Consider the following 23,545-nt stretch of genomic DNA (forward strand, 5'->3'; position numbering starts at 1 on the left):
ACTGCTTACATAACTCAGTTTATGTAACTAGGGCATGAACAAAGGGCAGCAGGACTCTTTCAGAATACTTTTTCATCAAAATTTGTATCAGTCCAGCTTTGAATGAAATAAAAGTTGTGAAAAGAAAAATAAAAGGATCTTAGCATACTTAAAGGGCAAGCTGATAAATGTATTCAGGCACCTATCAAAACTTCTAGGTACTTTATATAATTTTATATACATATATACACACGCATACACACAAACACATGGCCTAAACTGGATATTGGAATTCACCTAATACATACTTCTTCCCCTCCCCTGCATCAAGTTCCATTTCAGACTTTCATGAAATGCCCCAGAAAAACACTTTATGACACAGCCCTATGATTCCTTAGTCAGTTACATAATCAAGAGCTTTTTTTCTTTTTGGTAAGGTTTTATTTATTTTTTTTACTACACAGACAATACCCAATATTCAATCTTTTCCTCGATAAATGCAACAGCGCAACCCTATGATGTTCTTCCTTCCCAATAAACAGCGTACCATTGCTGATGAGAGGCTGCTACCTCACAGGAAAGCCACTGCTTGCAGCTCTCCTCATTCAGCTCTCAACACAAACATCCTGAAATGGTGCATGATAAAACTGCTACTGCCATCCATTACTACAGCTAACAATTCAAATTATCTTACCTTTCTGGATCCCTTTCATCCCCTGTTTTTTCACTGGTTCTTTCGGAAATGGAGGTCCTAAATCACTACTGGAGGTCTCTTTAGCTTGCCTGTATTGTTTAAGCTGATCGGCAAAATCTTCATCTTTTTCTTCCTCGTTATAATTACCAAAGTTTTCATCACTGTAATGACTATAGTCATCATACTCCTTACTTTTTACATTTTTTTTATGTTGCATTTTCTGTGAACTCATGTAATTTCCTGATACGTGTCCATGCTGTATGAAAGGGATTGTATTGTTTAGAAGCAACTCAATATTTCAAACACCACCCCTCCAAACTGCTCTACAAAACCAATTGTTTTTACTCTTATTGTCATGCTGTCTACAGATCTGCATAAACAAGCATTAATAATAAACAACAGAAATCAGTTATTCAGTAGAAATTAATACATTTGACTCTGAGTGCATCAAAATAGGGAAAAAAAAGGTTTTTTTGTTTTTGTTTTAAACAAAAGAACAGCATCAGGATTTATTCTCCAGAAAGCTTCTCAGAGAGGCTGACAAAGAATTTTAACGTATGCAGTCCTAAGCATTTCTAAGTACTACTTCTAATCTGTAAAGACATTCTTCTAAAAACAAACAGCATGAGTAAAAAATAAAATACTGATTAGAACATGTTCGAATCACATACAAATATATTCAGATCCTTCACAGTTGAGCTTAGATCACATATATAAGAATGCATAGTGGCATTCCTATGTTTAGATATTTACTTTATGTTACAATAGGCAATATAATACGCAAACAATTTTAAATACAAGACTTTCACACTTAGTTGGGAGACTTTGTGCTGATACTGCATGTCAACAAGATTCTTTAATGCTTGTTTTGCTGGAATTTGAGAAGTTACTGGACATTTGTCAAGAAGCAAAGCTGATTAACTTGTGGAGTCTGCAACTGAGCTGCTTCTTGGAACTCAGGCTACTTTGGTGTACAGTGTTCAACAGTTTGAAGAGTATCCATTCAGGGAAAGTCAGCAGGACTGAAACAAGAATCCTATGTTTACATTAATAACAGAGTTCTCTCTTAGTAACAGCAGGCAGAATTAAAATTTAACTTGTTATGTCCAATATCTGAAAGGTTAATTAGAACTATGATTAAAATTAAATCTTTCCCTCATGATCTCCATATCCTGATAATCTTGGACACAGATGATGCAATCTGCCCTGTTTCTGACAGTCAGAATGAAATATTGCTCTTGACCCCTCCTAAGCCAGCACTGTCCCTTCTCCAGTTTCTGCAGACAAGATCTTCAGTTTGCTAATAAATCAGGCTGGCTTAGAGCTTTCTGGAATGGTTTCAGGCTAAAAGGAAAGTCTCCTCTCCTCCAAAGTAATACGGTTCCAACAAGCCTCTAACTACTCTATCTCACCTTTAGAGAATAGCATTCTATTTCACCCAGTGGTCTCAGGAGGGCTATTGAGCTGCACAGACTGAGAAAAGCCAGGACAATTTGAGCTATCAGAAAGCAGCAGCAATTCTAGATATTTAAAGGTGACTTTTCAAGAGCTGTTTCCTTAGTGCCGTCTAAATCCGAGGTAGGCAACAGTAAAGATATCTTAATAATCACCTGATAGAAGAAAAATAGCATAAACCTTGTTTACAACACCTACACTCATGCTACAGATAACACTTTACATTTGGAAATCTACCCACAGGAGATGAGAACTATATGTACTTCCTGAAATCTGTGAGAACAGGCTCTTTGATCAAGTCAGCCTTTGAAAAACACAGCATTTACATTTTTAAAATTGCACCCAAATAAATACACGGGAAATCAACTTTAAAAAAAATACTACCTGACTGAATGAAGAATCATAATCTCTGTACGAAGAACTGCTACTCTTTTTATGTGATCTTTCTGTACGTTCAATATCAGAGTCATGGCTGTAGTCTGAACTGTCATCACTGGAAGGGGAGTTATGCTGGAGAAAAAAAAAAGAAACAGAAGAAAATAATTCTCTAAAATGCTGTTACATAATTTACTATGTAACTGGTTTGCTGCATGTGAACTTAAACGGACCCCTAGCCCAAAATATGGCAGTTCTTTTCTTAACTCTAACAAACATCCGCCTCTAGGCAAGACCAAAGAAAGCACAGTGTGACGACCCACTCTCTTTATCAGAGAAAGAGATTTGATCCAATAAAGCTTTCAAATGAAAACCTTGAGGGTTATGTGGTTACTCTAGGTTCTATCAGTTTCCCTTGGGTTTCTCTCTCTGAGACCTTCTTCTTTGCAACATAGCAGAGATGCTGCTGGAAGGCTACAAAATCTGGGAGACATCTAGAAACTTGCCTATGACTATAGAATAGATTGGCATCTCATAATTTTCTGCTGGGAGAAAACTCAACATTATCCCATTACAAGAGCATTTAGAAGTATTGGTTTGTAGAACATTTAGAGGGGAAACTACCTGCATACAAATCAATTGTAATTCTTCTGCTCCCCTTCTCAAAACCATACCAGAACACTATAGTTCTGTGATTTGTAGAAAATGGCAATCAAGTTTAATTTTTAGGTGAAAATTTTGTGAATCTCTTGCATCTACTTAAGAGTCAACTTAAAAATGTTCTATGCATTATCTTAAAGTTAAGTGTACTGAAGAATTCACTCAACTGGCACGAAATCTTTTCTTTCCATAAGTATGCTAAGAAAACGAACAAATGAAATTGAGAAATTTACAGTATGCTTGTTATTGTAAAGAAATTCTCACTCCCTGTGGTTCGGCTGCCACGACCTTTGTTGGTGGCCAGTGCTTACGTTATATTGCTGCTTAAGATATAAACAATTTCAGAAGTGGTTTAACACTTTGGTCTTTTATGTCAGAACTGCCACAACCACTGACAATGTCAGAGTGCAAAAGGCTCCCAAATGTGTTTTGTAAACTGCAATTAAGAGAAATGTTGAAATAAATAAACATCCAATGAAAACATGTATCACAAATAACATAGTTAAATCCCCAATCTGATTATGCATTTCTTTTAAAGACAAGCTGACAAAAACCAAGTTTATGAAATGCACTTACTCAAAGCTAACAAGTAAGTTTCTACGCTATCATTTGAAAAATGCTACAGCTGGATTTCTTAATGATTTATGACCTCTTACTCCACACAAACTATCACTGAAATACATGAATATGCACTGCCACGTGTCAGGGTCTACTTAAATTCTTTAATACTGAAATGCATTGATAAGATAGGAAAAAAAATGCACTGAAGTCCAAAAACTGCCTAAATAGTAATAATACCGTTTTTAGACTTCTCTCATTTCCTGGATTCTCGTCTAAATCCGGAAACCTGGAACTAAAACAAGCACTTTCAATACTCTGGTTTGCATTTTCTAACCTTATGCTTATCCCGTCTTCTCCTTTTTGACTTTTTCTTTTCTTTTTCTTTTTTGCGTTTCTTCCGTGATTTTCTATGTCCTTTCTCATTTTTCTGTTTATCATCACCTTTTGAACCATGTTCTTTCACATCTTCATAAGCTGCATCATCTATTTCACCATCTTCAAGCTCCCCATCTTCTCTGTAGGAGGAAAATATATCAATACAATAAAATTACATAATATTATCTCTCTTGTCTGTCCAACAGCACAATAAAAACAAAGCCACCCAATATTTCTTTCCACCAGTTACATTTTCATACACAAGCATATACATATTATAATACGCTTAATACCCCAAAAACTACTAGGATTTTCTTGTGAAGAAAAATTGAAAAGTCATTATACGCACTTGAATTGCACTGCAAAATAAAATAATAATAAAAAAACAATGGTGTGTTTTTTGCTTTGTTTGACTTCTCAGAACAAACGCCTTCTCTTCTTCCATAATTTCCTCCAACACAGCTAAAAACACAGCTTCAATACACACAACTTCAAAACCCACTGCTACACTTAAACCCATTTCAAACTGAAAACGTAGTTTGACCATTTCTAGAAATACTTAACTACAATGCTATTACTTCTCTTTCTGTTGCTGTACTTGCAGAACAGATGTAGTCTAATTTAAAGGCAATTAAAACTCTGTGAAAACCATACTGGTAGGAGTAGTAGGAAGAAAACCAAGCAGTTGGGCACTGCAGGATAAAAAATGCACCATCCTGTGCACACCTTTCCTTCAACACGCTGTTTCCTGGAACTTCAGATGCGTCTGTGCTAACTAGTGTGCAATGGCCTGAGCAGTTCCAAAAAGGAAATTACTTTGGTGGTTAAACTGAATCTTTAAAATAAATTGATGGTAGTGGATGACAAGAAGGGAGCAGTTAACATTTGAAGTCCATTTGCTGGAATCTAAACACACAGATTATGCTATTTTTCTAAGATGCCTTCGTTTTTGTTTGCTTGTTTTTCCAAATTTCTAGCACTGACTTTTGTAGGGGTTCTCTTCACACAGCACAGCAATAACTGATACAATCATCATTGTAGATGGAACCATAACTTGCGCAGACAAACATGACGGTGTCAAAAGTCTTCAAATTGGAATTAACACCAAAGGATGATTCAAAAACCAACAAACATGTAAGTATTAACACAAAACGCGTCACTTCAAGTGCTTGCTGACTAGCAAGGTTAGTGCTCATCTTTACCTGTACAGGAGGAAAAGAGTCTATATATAGATATATAAAAGAAATACACCCAACAAAACACCAGCTAACCTCTGCCCAATCCCTGTTTCTAGCCTATTTTGTGAGACGGCTGAAGCAATCCCAATCCCCTTTCTGTTATTTGCTAGATTTTGGTTGGGGAAGAACACACTACTTTCAAACTTACTGGCTCTATAGAACTCTTTCTACATTACTTTCCACTGCGTCAGGAATTCAGACTGTGTAGATATCACAGAACCTTACACAAACACAACGCTGTATTTTTGCATGGAGACTACCTGAAAATGGTGTGAAGCCCCGTGGTGCCTGCAACCAGCACCCTGCGAACGTAGCAGATTCAGCAGGTACTTCACAGAAAAGCTGCTGGGGGGGGCAACAAAGGGAGAAGCCCACAGATACTACGAAACCATATACAAGTTCAAAATAGGAAATTGAGGTTTTCGTCACAAATCTCTACCCTGTAACAGTCAGAATCCTCATTTCCTAGTGAACAGACATCATAAATCTTGAAGTGGGCACTGCCAACAACAGCTGGCAAAAACAGCTGTGAAATCAACACTGTGAAAAAGGTAGTTAAATAAATCTATATATTGTTTTGCTTTTTTCTAACTTGTATTTCTTACTATAGAGGATCGCTTGGTGGTCCTAGAACTACTCTTGCATATACTGTTCTTTGCTACCGGTGGGTAACTTCTGCTCCTCTCTGCCAACAATCACTGCCGTATGCTTCGATTCGAGACTACTATTCTCTCATCTTTATACAAAACAGTAAAAAAAAAAAAAAAAAAAGCTTAGTATGACATTTAATGACATTTAGACAAACAATGTAGTATATTTAATATCAACCAAATTACTTACAAAATGATGAAATACTGAGAAAACCCTGAGATTAATGGATTAATGGAAATTGTCTGGGAAGGAATTTGTTATTTGGAATGCAAATATCTGCTGATCTAGACACTATTTGAGGAAAATGGTACAGAGTAAAATACAGTTTTTAATGAAGACAGAAAAAAATAAGACAAAACAATCTTCCACTTGATGGGGAGAGTGTTAAAACGGTAATATTCCTGGCGTACTGCTAGTCTGGAGGAGTCAAAGGCTTTATCCCATATGAAACAGGAATGCAACAATGTCTGTTAATAAAGCTTTGAAGTTTTTGCCTAGTCAATGACGCCGAGTTCCTTGCAGAATATTTTCTGATGTCCCTGGAAATGCAGGAGTAGTGGGAGGCAGGGAAGACAAGTGAACCCAGAGTCATATTACACTGGTTGTGATCTATGCCTCTCTACATTTCAAACAACGAAGAAACTGGGCATCAGAGGCTTTCAAAGCCTTCTGTACCTAAGGAACAACGTAGCCAGCCCTCCCCATCTCTGATCTGCTCACATCTCTGTTATGCAGCAGCTCAGAGCACTTACATACTTTTTTTTTTCCCTAAAGCACAGAGTTTAAGCAGAAAACTGTTCTACATATGTGTCCACATTCTGGACTGAGGCACTGCTGCACGTTTAAAAGTAGCAACTGTAAAATCAGCTCTTTATTGTGATGCATTCTGACTGACTTGCTACCATAAACACATACTGAAAATGCATTACAGGATTTAAAAAAAAATAAAAAATCATTCATCACGATTGCAGTGGGGTGTCTCTCAGTACAACAGCCAACAAAAACTACTAGAATTATTAGCTTAACAGCTTCGTAAACTGAAGATTGAAGATTTCATACCAAGGCTTAATCTTTGTTAAGGACAAGGTTGTCTATAAGCAGTAACAAAAGATCCTAAAGCGAAGAGAGATGCACAGTGCTCCAACCTTTCGGTGTGCACCTGCTGAGGATAACTTCTGGTCTTTGAATGGAAACTGGACTTGACAACAAAAAACTTAAAGCTGTTGAAATTTGGCCTCTCAAAGTAGCAAGAAGTGACAAAGCATTAAAAAGACCTCAGACACAACAGACTGGTAAACCTGGCAAAGCTGTAACTTGTCAGGCCCTGTGGCACTCGCATAAAGATCTGCCTTCCTGAAACAGAAGGAACTTAAGTCAAGACGTGAACACAGCTATCACTGGAAAAAGATGACATTGACTTTATGTGCCGTGCCTTGCTGCTGTGAAAGGGAAGATGGGCACAGGCCTCGTTGCTCTCACTTGCAAATAGAGCTAGACGAAAGAGGCAAATGATTTGCCTTACAAACCAAAAGACGCCTAAACTAGACCCATTTTGCTTGCAGTCTGCCTGGGGTAGCTACCTAACAGGATTTATGATCCAGCACGTCTGATGCTCCATGCTCTAGAATGATCTTGAGGGACCATGACTGAAACAACGTGCTTCTGCTCGACAGTTGTTCCTGGTGTAAAAGAAAGCAGCAGCAGAAATTAAATGAAAGCAGGGCCCAGAGATATTTCTGGTAACCTCAGGCCAATAGTGCTTTAAAATCACTTTGTATCTATTAAGAAAAAATAAATTAGCAGTGGTAGTTATACGTCTAAAACATGTATGTACCAGTCACTGCTGACCTAGAAACACGCAGGCCTGGCCACTCTGAAACCAGAGTGGCAGTTCTCCAGCACACCGATCCTGAAGGCAACAGAAAGTCTTCCAGCGAGGCCCAGGAAGGAAATTATGACTTGTTGTTGGTCCAGTAGTATGATGTAAATACTAAATAGTGGCATTGGAGCTACACCAATTTGGATAATGTTAGAGCAGCAAGAATAAATCCACATTAGACAAGCCACAGTAGTACTTAACGATAGAGAAAAGAATTAAGAATTCTCCTTAAATTGAAATTACATAACTACAATAAGAGCAGATGGGGAGAATAAATAGGAGAAATTTCCTGAGCAGGAAGATCTCCCTTCTCTTTTGAGCTGAAGTCTCAGGTTCAGATTCCTCTCTTTTAGGAATGAAATCGGCATCTGGTCTTTCCATCTGCCTCGTTCCATTCACCCCCTTGCACAAATAGGTGGATCAATAAATAAATAGATTAAAAACAACGAAAATAGACAGTGGTTACAGACCTAGAAGCGAGCCATAGTACTGATTTTGTAAGCTGAGTAAATGGATGCGCTAGGGAGAAGAAATGGGAAAAAGAACAAAGCAAACACATGCGGGTACTGGCTCACACAACCCCATAAAGGCCCTGGAAAAAAGGAAGGCAATCTATTGGGGGTGGCTCTCTGCCTACCCCTACCTCCCAGCTCCCGCGGTCCCGCAGCCAACGCCGTGCTCTCCCAGCACCTGGGGCCAGCCCACTGCAGCGCACCAAGGCCAGGGAGGATACAGCAGAATATCTATCCCAAGCACAAAACAAATCCTGGTCTCAAACACCACAGGGTCCGTTATCCCAGGCATTCCCTGACAAGTCCCGAAGTACATCGTTTAATAACCCATGAAAGCATTTATTAGTTGGGTATCTCCTGGAGAGATGTGACAAAGCACGCATAACTGAAACGCAAATATTTATGAACCACCTGCCACTATTAGGAAAAACAAACAAAAAACAGTCTTTCCTATTTTGACGAAGCGAGCTAAACTCGCTTGTTCAAGGACATCTACTCAATTAAAACATCCTCTTCGGTGAAACAGCCACTGAAAATGCTCTCTGGGAAATAAGGCACTTGCCAGTTACCAGTTCCTCTGGGAGCTGCCATCATACATTTACACTTCAGGGATGCATGCACGACTCAAGTATCTTTCTAGGAAAAACAACCGTGCAGAATCTCAGGAATACCGTCCTTTGGATTGGATTTCAGAGGTACGGTTTACAGAAGTTGTTCTCTACTCCCCAAATGCCTGAATTATCTCCACAAAATCCTAGAATTTTCCAAGGGCCGAACTGCAAGAATGTTAAAAAAAAAAATAAAATCAAATCACTGGATAAATATAATTTGAAAAGATACTGGCCTAAAACATATTTCCAGGAAATGATTTAATTCTTCTTCAGAGAAAGCTTGAAGGAAGCTATAGGGCAGAAACTACCTGCAGCTCAGGCTTCCTTTTTCACTGAAAATCCAAACTGAAGCTGGACACTAGGAAGTGAGTGCAGAACCTCCCCCTTCCAGAAGTTCCCTTCCTACATTTGTTCCACGGCCTTGGCTGTAGCAAATAGCTTATGAAGGGCTTTCAGTGCTGTGAAGCAAGACTACCTCCTTTTCCACTATTGAGTAATAAAAGTCAACAAACAGATGTCATCTGGAAAATACATAGCCAGTAGATGATTTTCTAGGAAATGGGTCCTAGCTTTATGCGGTTTTCCCTTTGGCAGATAACTACAGTCACACCACTGATGTAACAAGAGACGGTATCAACTTCTGGTTCGCACCGTACGGTGCTTGCTTGCAGAATATTCTGGATTTACACAACATCTTAGAATGCTTTTGTTATTGCTGGAGACATCTGACATAAAACCCAAATTTTCTTAATGTAGAAAAGCAAGGAACTGTCACCTTATCTTCTTTTATTTATTTTTTTTTTTTCAAGATTTAATTCTCTTTCAACTACCCAACCCTACAGAGCAATACAGCAGAAAAAGATCCTTCACTGAAATAATGCCAACAACTTGTGGGGGGACCAGTTCAGGATGCACTTCCTACACAATGCATACCTTAGGAGTCACAAAGACAGCCTCTGCGCTGAGGGAATACACACTGGCATTTTATTTTATTTTATTTTATTTTTTTTTACACTTTTGCCATGTGTTAGTTCCCTGGATTCTATACTTGTATTTGCGAAGGCTGAGCTAAACCTGACACATCTTCTGTCTCTTTAGTTGATATTCTTCTAGACTCCCTAGGGAAAGAAGAAAATCAGAGCAAAGAAGGATTTTGCAGGGAAGGGGCAATGACTGTCGCTATCAGAGTCATGCTTAGCTAGACTCCACAGATACTGCTCCAAGCCGAACAGGCAGTGCTGTGTGTGTTTTTCACAATGCAGCCGTACATTCAAAACAGCGGGATTCCCAGGTTGTTTGATACTGCCCCTACACACATTCGGAAGCTGCAAGACAAAGCATTAATAAAAAGCAACAGGTAACACAAATTCTCCTCATCAGTTCCCACAAAGGACACCTGGAATACAGGATCCAACTTGTAAGGGCGTGGAAAACCTCCACCTTTCCCCTAGTGACCTTAAAAGGGGACACCAAGTGTTTTTGTGTTCCTTATGCTGTGACCCCCCCTGAGCACCGCAGCCCGACTTGGGGAGAAGCCCCACTGCCAAATGGCGCTGCCATTTCCTCCTAAGCCACGGGACAGCAAAGGCAATCTTGCTGTCCAAAACACAGGCAGTGCAAAGATCCCATCACCCCAACACCACGAGCTAAACAAAGCCTGGCTGAAGGCAGCACGCTGGCACCGATCCTGTCCTATGAGCCCTCCACAACAGAAGTTGGTTCGCCTCCAAAGGCCAGGGAAAGAACCAAACTTGCTGATGGATCACGCCCTCTTCCACGATCCCCAGACGCTTGGAAGTTGATGGATATGTGGAATAAACCTAAACAGCATTTCCACTGCCCCAAGTGTATTTCTGGCACATCCCCAAAATGGATTAGAGAGGCACAGAAGCCAAGTAATTTTTAGAGGAGAATCAGCCTGGTAAAATCTCTGAAAGACCAGTTAGACAATTCTGTGGTTATGGAAAACAGAAACCCACACGTCCAGTAACTCACCACCACTCCAGTACTTCCAGCGTAACACCTAACATCCAGACTTGGCTTTAACTTACCTTTCTGACCCTCACTCCCCTCAGTTTTACAAACAGCATCCTCTGTCTTCAAAGATTTATGACCTGGGCTCCTGAAGCCCAAGATACACAAAAGTAGCTGCATCTTCTCAGTACGCTAACAGTCGGAGCCCTGAAGTATTTTGAGGAAACTGGAAGTTGTTTTTCCCCTGTTGGGACTGTTTTTTTCAATTCTCCCAATGTGATTACTTGGCATACATGCAAATACAGTAGGTGCCACATGAGAATCTGAAGAATACTCCTGCATGCTTTAAGAACTTCCAGGAACAACATCATACAGCCAAAATGGGAAACTTTATCATCAAACATTATTTTCTGTTCAGTTCATTTTTGGTAGGTTCGATTCACAGCTGAGGAAAGGTCTCCTTTAGAAATTTAGTTTTGTTTTACAATGTGATGCCCTTGAACTTTGCTTATTAGAATAAGCCTTAAAGAGAACGTTAATAACCAAGAACGTCCAAAAGCATTACCAACACTAGAAAAAGCAAACAGAACAAAACAGTGTAAGTTGCAAACCTCTCCCTTTTACTTCCTGCACACAGAGAATTGCTGTAGAAAAAGGGCCCAGTAACAAGACTGCAAACATTACCAACGATCAAAACTCTAGCACATTAAGCAAGAAATTATTTTTAAGCAGCTACTCATTTCTGGTGACACCTGAATTTTACTGTCCAAATAAATGTATGTACACACAAGTCTACTTCTTCCTAAAATGAGTGCATCGTTAAACCTTCACCTCTTCTTCCTCCAATGAGTTCTAAAATATAGGGTATCATAAAACACCCAGGATGTCCCAAATCTCATCTTCTCACATAGCAACAGCACATTAACAGCCCTCAGTTCCCAGGAGCTGCTAACAGCATCGCGCACCTATGCTGCTGACCTCTGCAGTAAGGCTGTATGATGCAAGAGAGAGAAAACACAGGTGTTTTGGGCGCTGCTCAGGAGCCGTGCAGCGAGGTGACTGCACGGCCCTGCAGCTCACATCCATCTGCTTGCTCTCTCCTGCTGCTGCCACACCATCAACCTGCAGCGCCCTCACAGCTAACACGGTGCTGCTAGAAAATCCTCACGAGCACAAGAACTCAGCTGCATCCCACAGCACAATGGTTACACGTCTTAAGGAAGACATAAGAGGTCTACAATTCATTACCTGAATTTGCCCCAGTGATCTGCTACACTAGTTTTTCTGTCTGAGTAAGGGAAGAGCTACAAAGAGCAGAAGCTGTTCCTGCCGCCAGGCAGCCAGTGTCCAGTGGCAACTGCTGCTGGCCTTTTCCACAGCGTTGCACTGGTTACATCCAGCAGCCTGCAGGCGTCCTTCAGGTTTGACCCCTCTGCAAACGCACAGCTACAAGAAGTGACAGAGATTCACACAGACTACCTCCTCCACCCCAGGAGGACGAGGACTGACAGCCACGCAAGTCAGATGCAGTTCTGCCACTCCCGCAGTGTTTGCTGGACAGTAAGTAAGCCTTGTTTGCCCATCGGGCATATTTGGGAGTGGTTTTCTCTTCGTTTCCTATTTTCCTAATGTCAAAGCCAGTTCTGAAAGCATGTTCAGAACCAATAAATCACTACAAGGCTGCACTCAGGGATCACAAACAACTTCAAGTTAGCGTGAATGCATTCTTTGGTGATTAACTATTGCTAAAAAAAAGTCTCCGAATCCAGCTACAAGTAAGCATTTTCAAATCAAACTATGCACACGTCCACAGAGGGCATTTATGAACAGGCAGAATAAAAGCCATGCAAGTGGTCCACTGTGACATTAAACACGGATGGGAGCCTTGCAGCCAGGTGGGCTGGACGGTACGGTGATGGATTAGACAAGATCCTGAGCCCTTCAGCTCCACAAACGCCGCCCAATCTGTGCTGCTGCGGTGCTTCAGGGAGCTGATGATACACAAGGACCAAGACACGACACCAGCCAAGCAGCCTGCAAAACAGTGCTGGCTGAGCAGCAACAGAGGAAGCGTGTAACTCGGGTGTACAACGCGGACTTGAATTTACTGTTACCCATCCTGTCTGCAGCCAGCCACTTGCATTTTCCCTCTGCCTCCCACGGACTGGCTTCCCAGAGCAGTTCTGCATTAGGGTGACCCAGCCCAGCCTGTCGTATCAGCAGTTTGAAATCGTGTTAACCAAGGGCAGGAGTGGAGAAGTGGTTCACTGAAAGGGAACAGGGAATGCCTAAGGGCGCTGGAAGAAGAAACTGGGAAAAGAAAATAAATACAAAGGAGCAACTGGGTGAAGTCTCCGTTCACCTGGTTTGTCTGGACATTCCCAGGGTACATGTGGCTGGCGAAGGAGGGCTCTGAAGGGCAGCACACAGCTAGAAGCAGGCAAGCTCCTAATCAAGTACTTTGGCCACTTTCTAAAACTCAAATTGGTTTATCTTGAACAAGAAAGCGACCATCAACTGAATTTCAAAACATAAAAATGATATTCAATGGATAACAAAGAAGTGTGCAATATGGGGGTTTTGCATAGTTCTTGGAAAAAGAACCTAAAATATAGAAAAGCGTGACTTTGCGGCGGCATTGCCAAAAATCAGGACAATTTTCTCAAGAAAACTTTGTACAGGACGTTTGGGTGTCCATCAGAGAGCTGTCTTAGATGCAGAATTTACTTTGCTGCGCCACAAACAAGTAAAAAGGGGCCTGAGGCTTACATGTTAAACGCAGCTCCCAAGACCAGGCTGGCTACGGAGGCATTGCTCGCACCTCCGTGACCTGCGAGTTAGCATCTCACTGCTCACATCTCACTGCTCAGCCCTACCATTAGGTCACTGCTATTTTTAAAGCAGTTCGCACTGTAGGAAAACACTGCGTATGGAGATTAAATGCCAGCAAAGCAGAAACGGCAAACAGAAAGAACCAATACCAACAGGACGTTTTCTATCTAATTACATACAGAGAGACAAAAAAGCCACCCTCCAACTCACAGCAGAAGATACCTTCTAGCATTTCTGGCAATTGTAAACCTGGCACCGCTTTCAAACACAGAACTATTTGTAGCAACCAAGTCCTTGTATTGTCTGTAACAGCTCAATATTAGTCAGAAAATCAAAGCCTGCAGGAACACTGAACTCTTAGGCTTGCAGCAAGCCTTCGGTCTTATCTGAGGCACAAAGGCATGCGAGCGGGAGCCCCACCGGCCGCATGCAGGACGGGACAATGCCTACAAAGCAAGAGCTCAGGAACAGCAAGCGGGCGTGCCAGTACCCGCAGACTATCACGCCGAGCAGGCCGTGCTGATGGCCGGAAGAATGCACGCATTGCACACACGGCAGTTTCCACACCAGGGCTCCTTGTTTAAAGCTGCGCTTTAAGTCTCGCCTTGCTGATGGCAAGCCGGAGCCGAGTTCGTGTGTGTCCCAAGGGGACTTGGTTCCTGTGAATTTATTTGCCGTTGCTGAGTTTGCCTGCACCCTGCCTCCGAGTTCTTTCTTACTCGTGAAAAATTACCTACATAACAAGCAATCCGTAATAAAACGTAGCCTGACAGGACAAAGAGACGAGATAGCTGCTATCTGGGCGTACACAAAGTCTCAAACACACCAGGAGAGGGCACATCCCCACAACGAGTTAACTAAAAATATTTCAAGAATGAAAACCCTTCCTTACGTAACCAGCTGCCCCATCTATAAAGCAGGACAACAAAGACCCTGGATCAGAACAGCACTTCCATCTTACAATGCCCTGAGTGCAGCCAGGCAAGGTTTTTCACTATTTCCTACTGCTCACAGCACCAACCAACTTCCTCACAGCTCTACAGCTTGGTTCAAAACCAAACTCCTAAATGTTCAGAGAAATGCCATTAATTCACGCTGCACACATCGATCTGATCTGTTACGTGATCTCACCACCTTCCTATTACGGTCTGCATCTGGAGTAAACTGGGCTGGCTGAGCTACCAATGCAGCAAAAAACCTGAATGCCAGATAAAACAGAATGAAACTAGACGTACGACTTTCAAAACACCAAACTAGCACTAGAGTAAAACTCCAGCTCACGTTAGCTTAGAAAACAAGCGTATCAGGCTCTTGCATCTTTTCTACAGAACTGACCCCGAACATTATACCTCGCTCTCAACTTACTACAAAGGAGACTTGAGCAACCAATTCAGCACACAAGCGCGCTGACAGCTGGCCTGTAACCCCCAGCCAACCCTGTCTTCTGGGGCAGGGAAAGACCCTGGTTCTGTCTGGGCCTCACAAGTAAGCAGCTCCTGGGGAAATTCTGTAAATTTCAGCTAGATAAATATTACATTTTGACAGGATTGCATGTACATATCTAATACAATACCAGTACTTATATTTAGGGCCTTTTTTTTTTTTTTTTTTTTTTTTTTGATAACACTCTAGGTGTATTAAGAGTCTGGTTTACTATACGCATCTCAGGTCAAAGGACAGAAGTTTTCCAGAAGTCTTGCTGATAAAAAAGTATTACTTAAAAGGTATTTGTTTTTGTTATTCTTCTGCTCTTCTGAAACTAAAGCATTATAAAGCAATGTTTATAAACAAACGTATTAGAAGTACATCAGGCTACTAAGTAGCACTTATTTATTCTATTTCATAATTTACCAGTGTCAGGACAAGTGCACTGGTGAGAACAGCTGGTAAGAGGAACTCTGTTTGTCAACATCACATGAGGAACTCTACACTAGAAAAAATATGCTTCCAGCAGAAGAGCAGATGAAGCTTTTTTGTGCTTGTCCTCAATGAGAACTTTAAAACACAAAGCATCTGAAAACCCTGAAACAGCATCTGCAGTAAAAAGTCACAGACCTAGGAATGCCTACACCCTAACACATCTCTGCTGCTACTGCTGAAACGACATAACAAGGAGATGGTGGATCTTCAGCCATCCCAGTGTATCGCTCTTTTGCTTTTCACATATCACTTTTGGAACACACAGTGAGACACAGCTTACGCTATTTCAAAATTAAACACAGGAAGCTGGGAGCAGGAATCAGGAGCTCTGAGGTCTGCCCTGAACCAGTCGCTAAATCCCAGTATGATTTTTGGACCAGTTGGCTCAATTTGTACGGCCCTCCGTTTCCCCTTTTATAACACAGAATTTATGACTCTTCCTCCAGCGAGGGAACTGTTACATTCGCTCACAGACCCTTAGGTGTTTTTCAGTCCTCTGAAACAACTACCAAGCATGGTTGTGGAGCTGTGTGGGGCGGACAGAACTGAAAGGCGGCTGTCACAAACCGTCATTTTAACTCCTGCACTCGTGTTACAAATGCTGTGAGTAGATGTACGCTGAAGGACTGGTAGCTGTCACCCTGAAACAGTATTTTTGGAACTAGTTAGGAAGGCCAGAGCTGCCTGGAGAAAGGATTTGAATTTCCAGCAGCTGCAGGAGAGAGAGGGAGGGAGGGAGGAACAGAGGTCCTTTCACCAGGAACAGGACTCTGGCTTTCTGCGCATGGGGACTGAGAGATGGCAAAGATAACGTCAGTCAGACCTTAATCTGCATAAAAAAAAAGATCCAGTTAAACGTGTAAGGTGTAATCTGGCAAGAAAATGACGTTAAACATGGACCTGGTGAGATTCTTTATAAACAAAAACAATGTGGAACAAAAAAAAAAAAGAAGAAAAAAAAAGAAAAAAAAAAGCAACTCAGAACACCCTTTCCTACCTGACTAGCAGCACCAGGGCAAGGGAGAAAAAGAACAATGGTGACATTCAACAGACACCCGCTGGAAAGTGCAATTTATGGAAAGAAATGGAAAACGGCCCCCCTTTCCCAGGCAGAATAAATAAATGAAGATGTATAAAAGGCATGCATTCGAGAAAATAAAACCCTGCTAACAATGCCCCTGCAGCCCCGTGAGCCCCCCGGCCCCCCGCCCCCCTCACCCCAGCCTCGCAGCCTGGAGGTGACCTGCCCCGCAAACCTACCGCCACCGTTAACCCCCTCGGCACGTTAACCCCCGGCATCATCAGCATCATCAGCATCAGCATCACCACCATCACCCCACTACTATCACCATTATGAGAAGCGGAGAGAGAGAGAAGAATGTTACTCGACCTTTCGTCCCCTGCATGTTGCCTGTCAGAGTCGGGCATGTTTGGGTCAAGAACTGGGTTTGGGGGTTTGGAGAACAGGCTTTCAAAGGCCATGGTGCTGGCCGTGGTGTGGTGAGGAGGAGGAGGGAGGTGGAGGAAGGCAGGACACTGCCGCTGCCCGTGGTGCCGAGGGAGGAGGCGGCGGCGGCGGCGGCGCGCACGGCCGCTCTGGGGGCGGCTCGGCGAGGAGGAGGAGGAGGAGGGCCGGTCCCCCAGTGAGGAGAGACGATGAAGGTCGCACTCACGGTTACCTAGTGGGACACTAACGGGCACTCAGCGCAGGGCGAGGCCGCCCAGGCTGCGCCCGGCCGCCCCGCGCGGGCGGGAGGAGGCGGAGGCGGCGGCGGCGGCGGCTCGGAGGAGCCGGCGGCGGCTCGGAGGAGCAGGCCCGGGGCACAGGAGAAGGAGAGGACACACACACGGGGCGGGGAGGTGCTGGTGGCCGGAGATGGCTGCCCTACTGCTTCCTTACAAACATGGCGCCCGCTCGAGGCACTCTCACAAAATGGCGGCAGCGGCGGCGGCGGCGGCGGCAGCAGCAGCGACCCCGGCGGCGGCGGCGGCAGCGACGGCGGCGGCAGCGGCGGCCCCGGCGCCGCCCCCAGCTCGCTCGGCACCCCCGGCCCGCGGGCCCGCCGCCACCACCGCGTCCTCCGCGCCCGTCGGGGCCGAGACGGCGTCGCCCGGCGCTGGCCGCCGCCGCCGCCCGCGGCACGCTCCGGGTCCGGCTCCGGCTCGGCTCCGGCTGCGCCTCAGCCCCGGGCCCCTCCTCCGCCGCCGCCACCGCCGCGCGTCACCGCGCCTCACGCGGCGCCCATTGGCGGCGGCGGCGCCGCTCGTCACGCGCCCGTGACGTCGGGGCCCGCCCCCCCCCTCCCCGCCCGCCCGCCGCTGCCGCCGCCCTGCGCGGGCGACGTGTGCGCGCGCCTGCCAGCGGGGGGGCGGGGCCCCGCCGCGCCGCGGGCGGGCTGGCGTCACGTGCGCGCCCCGCCGCCCGCCATGGCGGCCCCGCGCCCTCTCGCGAGAGCTGCGGGGCCCCGCCGCTGCCTCAGGGGCGAGGCGGCCTGCGGGCCTGGCTTTCTTTTTTTTTTTTTTTTTTTTTTTCCTTCTTTTTTTTTTTTGTTTTGTTTTGTTTCAAGCACCCGGGAGCGGCTGGCTGCAGGCCTCCCCGCCGTGCCGCAGCTTGTATAGGAGTCCCGGGTTTCTGTCGTCCCCTTCTCCCGAGTTTTTAAAGAGAGAAAAACGCTTCTAGAAGTTAAAAAAAAAATAATAAATCATATATGTATAATACATATATGTATTAAAAAAATAAAACACACGAACAAAACAAACAAAAAAAAACAACCACAACTCTGGGTACCAAGCACCTACCAGCATATCCTAACAGAATCAAAAAGAATAATAATAATAATAATAATAATAATAATAATAATAATAATAATAAAGACTCCCCTTTCTCTCCCTCAGCCACCCTAGCAATGACCCTAGCAGCCCCAAGCCCCACGGGATGGAGGTGCAGCCTCAGCCCTCTGAGGGCCGTGGGTTTCCCCAGAGAAATCCTCCCTGGGCACGGGCCTGCTGCTCACCTCGCAGGTCTGAGGTGTCCTCACAGCATCACAGCCGCTCGGACACTTTGTAAAGCAGCACTGCCTTTTAAAGCACCTCATTTAGCCCTCATTTCCACCCCTGTTCTCTAGAAAGCACGGCTGTGTGTTTCGATAAACCGCATTATACTGTTAAAACAGCCCCTGCCTTCCTCTCCTCCGAGCAGCCTGCACACAGAGGTTGCGGCTGGCTCCTGTACCAGAATTAAAGGATCATAATTTGAAAGAGCTATTAATCTGCTCTGCCTGGAAGCTCAGCTTGGTACGTAGGCTACCAGCTTCACCAGGTCCAGTATTTCAAAAAAAAAACAAACAAAAAAAAATTGCTCTTCCCCCCCCCCCCTCCCCCCCAAATCTAGTTCAAGTTTGACTCCTTTCATCCTTTCAGCCAGACCAAGGCACTTTGGAGTTGTTTAGTCCCAAATCCCTAGGGCAACCGAACTGGGGGTGAGGGGGGTCCTTTCCACTCAGTGAACCCACAGAAGACCGACGTATCTTATCATCTCAAGGATGTACTTACTGGAGAACACCTCCAAGCCATCATAAGGATTAATATCTAGACGTGACATAGGCAATAGCCCTAATTTTCAGGCTACATGGGAAATTCAGGCCTTTTGGTGACCGTGTTGGCAGTTCCTCTCTAACAAAACTGTGGAGACTGCCATCCACAGCAGATCGCAAAAATGAGAGCCCCAACCATGATGACCAACAGCTTCAGAAACAGCCTTATTCTCTGATACAACAGAAAAAGGAGAAAAGAAAAAAAAGCCCTATGTCATCCTCCTAGCCTCCCACTACACTGCTCGAAATAAGAGCATTTAAAATCAGCATGACCAGGGCCTATAGAAGTATGAATGTTAATTCAGACTGATAATAAAATTGTTACTTAGAGAAGAAATTATTGGCCAGCACAGGATTAAAATCTCTACTGAAAAGGCAATCCAGATGCTTTTATCATCACCTCAGTGATTTTGTGTGTGTGTGTTAAAAGGGAGGACATTCAACACTCATTCAGAAATCCATAATAAAGCCATGGAGCAGGACACTGAAGAGCTGCACTGAAATCAATAATGCAACAAAGACAAATGGAAGCCTTGTGCTTTATCTCATGCAATGGTTGGGGCAGGTCCCACCTCTCTTCAGCAGCACTTGCTGGCTCACACAGCTCAGATGGCCACAATCCAACGTTCCCCATGCTCTTATTACTCTGTAGTCTATAAACATGGATGGTAACTCTCCTCAGCATCTCTTTCTGTGCATGCTGCTTTGCATTTTCAATGAATTTCATCCTCTTCTGCCGTACTGTGTCTCTAAGTTATGTACCTTAACCTTAGGACAGTCTTGTCCAACTCAAATAAATAGCATCAGCTGCAAATGTTGTCACTTCATTGCTCATCGTTTCTTCCATAACCTTATTCCTACATATCTATTTACAACAACACTGGCACCAACACAGAGACATCCCACCTGCCAGACCACTGCATGCTGAGAGCTGGCCGTTCATCCCTGCCCTGGTTCTGCTGACTCTCGGCAGTTCATAGTCCCTGAGAGAGCCTTGTTTGTTGTTCTCTAACAATTTTAATGTTATTTCTTTTAACATTGTCTTTTGAGGGACTTTGTCAAAACTTTCTGGAATAAAACCAAGTAAGTTACATCAACTTATTTTCCTTTACAGGCTAGTCTCCTTGGCTTACAGGGCTTTTCAGGACATATGACTCTCTTTTTCCAGTGCCAGCAATCCTAACACAAAAATAAAAGATGAGAACACCCACGTTGGTCCCCATTTGGGAGGGGTGATCCTCCAGTTGCTCTGCTCTGACATAGAACATTTTTCCCCTTACAAACAAGAGAGTGTCTTTTACCATTTCCTATGCCTGATCACCTACAGTGGCTTACCACCGAGGCTCGTTACAAAGTCCAGCAGAAGACATAGTTGAGCGCCCAGAAAAGCTAATGAAGCCTGCCTTCTGCACTGCTGGCCGAGCTTGCTGAAGTGCATTCTGCAAACAAAGCGCTTCCCATAGCAGAAGCATTCCCATTATCCCATTAGAGTTTCACTTGTGCAATGGCTTGACTCACGCTGCAGCTTTCCGCTTGGCACTGCGGAGAATTCCTCTCCCTGCCTGTTTTGCTTCCAGCAGCCTGAGGTGGCTCCTTACCTCCAGGGCATCCTCCTGCCCCTGCCCTCCAGAAGGGCTCTTCTGCAAGGAGCTACAGGCAATGCTGTTCCCCACCGAGTCACCTCTGGAGAGCAGAAATGCCCAGAGAAGCCAGCTCCTCTTGATCCCCCAGCTATTGCAGCTGGGACAGTTCCTGTCCCTGCAGTTTCCCGTTTCCCATCTCTGGTTCTTTTGCCATCGGGCAGCCTGGCTGTGCTCCAGGCCGTGGAGGAGCCATCTCCCCACGGCCACACCTCCATGCCACGGCAGCCAGGCACCAGGACCTTAGGATCCCTGCTGCTGCGGTGCTGCATGCCAGGCTAGTTCCCAGCTAGGCAAGCAGAGCTGGAGATCATGGCCAGGTTCAACCAAGCATCCAGGCCAACACACACATTCATGGAGAGGAGGCAGGTCCTAGGTCAAACCAGCAAAGCAATCTGAGCTGGAGACCAGTGCTGCCACAGCACAACTCAGGCAGGGACTGAAATGGGGCTCCAGGAAGCACGGGCAGGGGCATGGGTGGTGGCTCCAGGTGGGGCTGCTCAGGGCCATTAAGGCTAATTAGTGTCCTTGGTATGTGAGCATCCCCATGTGCTGTTTGTCAGCACCATCTCCCCAGGCAATAGAGAAAGCAGAGAACTTAAGATTTAAAATACTAGCCTGGGTCCCGCTTTTCTTGCAGCACACACAGGTCCTCTCTAGCGTGGGGCACGTGGAGCCCTCTCCGTGCAGCCCCGGGGAAATCCTGGCACTTACTGGTGTCAGGACCCCTTTGGGACTGTAGCACTGGGTCTGCTCCCTGCTCGGGTGGACAACTCCTCTTTCACCTTGTGGGTTGGCACAGGAGCTGTGTGTGCTCCTCAGGCATACCCACAAAATTAATTTTAAATGGGCAGAAAAATGTGTCAGCACAAGCAGGGTAAAACTGTTTATTTAAATATCCTTACATGTGTGTTTGCGTTGTCAAGGAAAAAGGTATGCCTGTGAGAAGTTCGTGAATGGCTCTTTTTTTCAGCCTTTTCAAAGTATAACTAAATTTGGCAATATCAGCTAAACGAATTCCCCAGTACGCTCTCTCAGATATCACAGATATACTGGGATCTGGGGTATGGTGTGTAGGGCTTAGCAACATACCTAGCAACCATAACAAATAAAAATGTCATGGTTCAGCTCCTCATTAAGGCCCGTAACAGGATTAATAAGTGGTGTGGAATGCGTGCTCGTGCTTTCACTTTAGCGAGGATTCAAAGCGTGATATAAATCTGCGGGGTGGGAGGAGATGGCACAGCGCTAATGTATGTGCTGCGCGCCAGCATGGCCTTCTCGGAGCTGCTGGCCTGGCGCTGCTGCAATAAAATTCAGATCTTAAAAATAGCTTTGCTGGTGTTCTCTTCTGTGTTTAGCAAGAGAATTGTCACTGCTGCTTGTAGGGATCTGTCTCATTCGGCTGAGGGTCTGTTTGGTGGGTGAGTGATGGTGCCTGGTGGCTTGGCCAATTCACTAGGTTGCCCAAAGTTGTGCAGAAAGCTTCAAGACCCCGTTCCTGGGCTCTCCGACGTTGGGATGTCCTGTGTGACCACGTAGGCTCGCGGGTGAGCAGGAGGGATGCCTGCAGGGGCTCCAGCGCCCCATTCTCATGCGCCTCAAGGAAAGAAATACCCCCAGGCCTTCCCCGGTGGGATATGCCAACCATGCCTACTTTAGCTGTTGGAAAGCCCGGATGGTCCTTAGCTGAGCACATGCCCCACGTGCTCTGCATTTTCATGGGCTGCCAAGTGGGAAACAGTTGAAATGAGGTGTTGTTTCCTCCTCCATCACAGCTCTTTGGGATGGGCTGGGATGTGCTCGGGCAGGCAGTGCCGGCTCTGCTTTGTTCCTTTGGCTTTGCTCTGGGCTGGATAGAAGAGTCACCGAGCAGGGCAGGTGGTCAGGAGCGTCTGCTCCTCTCTTCAGGCCCCACGAGCAGGCACAGAGCACAGCAAGGTGACTCCCATTCCCTCCCGGAGTGGGACCAGGTCGGTGTGGGTCACTTGGGAGAATATTCAGGAGGTCCCAGGCCACAGCCACGGTTAAGTCTTACTGACTTCTCTTGGAGCAGTTTCTCGTTTTGGTTCCCCTCTCCTTTTATGTGCTTTGTGGGCCTTGTAGACATTCCAGGCATTTCTCTGCGTACTTAGATTTGGGGATTATTGCCTTCCAAGCAATGCTGGGGACTTAGTGCTGGACTTCAGCTATCTAAGCTGTTTCTCGGCCCCACTTGCCAAGAGCACTAAAGTATGTCTGCCACACGTGAGGGCTCTTCACCCTCTGTTAATTACACCTACACTGCTTCCCTGATTCTCTGCTGCTTCTCACCCCGTCAGGAGCTCACCACATGGCCCTGCATGGCTCCGTGCATCCCACCTCCACCTCCATGCGAGGCTCCACACCGAAGGGTTTGTCCTGGGCTCGGCTCATGCCCACGAGCCCCAAGAGGAGTCCCTGTGTCTGGTGGAGCCTGTGATTCGCTCCTGAGTCACCGCACGCCTTCCTTTCCCTGCTGCTGCTGGGCCTCTGCCAGCACTCTGCTCTGCTTGCAGGCTCCCCCATGGCCAGAGCCTTTGCAGGGCAGGGATTTCGACCTGCGGTGATTGGGATG

At 45.1% G+C, this 23,545-nt stretch overlaps 1 protein-coding gene across 3 annotated transcripts in view; it reads right to left on the reverse strand.

Moving 5' to 3' along the window:
- Positions 1 to 21,367, reverse strand: part of ZC3H6 (zinc finger CCCH-type containing 6) — a 34,252-nt gene extending 12,885 nt beyond the window's left edge. Inside the window, exons 1-4 of one of the 3 annotated variants that reach the window (XM_072035200.1) lie at positions 20,908 to 21,367; positions 4,059 to 4,239; positions 2,513 to 2,638; positions 674 to 929 (exon numbers count right to left, since the gene is read on the reverse strand). In XM_072035200.1, coding sequence (XP_071891301.1) covers positions 674 to 929; positions 2,513 to 2,638; positions 4,059 to 4,239; positions 20,908 to 21,221 — 877 coding nt within the window. In that variant the 5' untranslated portion in view covers positions 21,222 to 21,367. Of the gene's footprint in view, positions 1 to 673; positions 930 to 2,512; positions 2,639 to 4,058; positions 4,240 to 17,106; positions 17,914 to 20,907 lie in introns of those variants that run through there. The other 2 variants (XM_072035202.1, XM_072035201.1) reach the window with 2 other exon arrangements.
- Between the last annotated feature and the right edge of the window lie 2,178 nt (positions 21,368 to 23,545).

Source organism: Anas platyrhynchos, chromosome 3 (assembly GCF_047663525.1).
Source record: "Anas platyrhynchos isolate ZD024472 breed Pekin duck chromosome 3, IASCAAS_PekinDuck_T2T, whole genome shotgun sequence".
Classification (NCBI taxonomy): domain Eukaryota; kingdom Metazoa; phylum Chordata; class Aves; order Anseriformes; family Anatidae; genus Anas; species Anas platyrhynchos.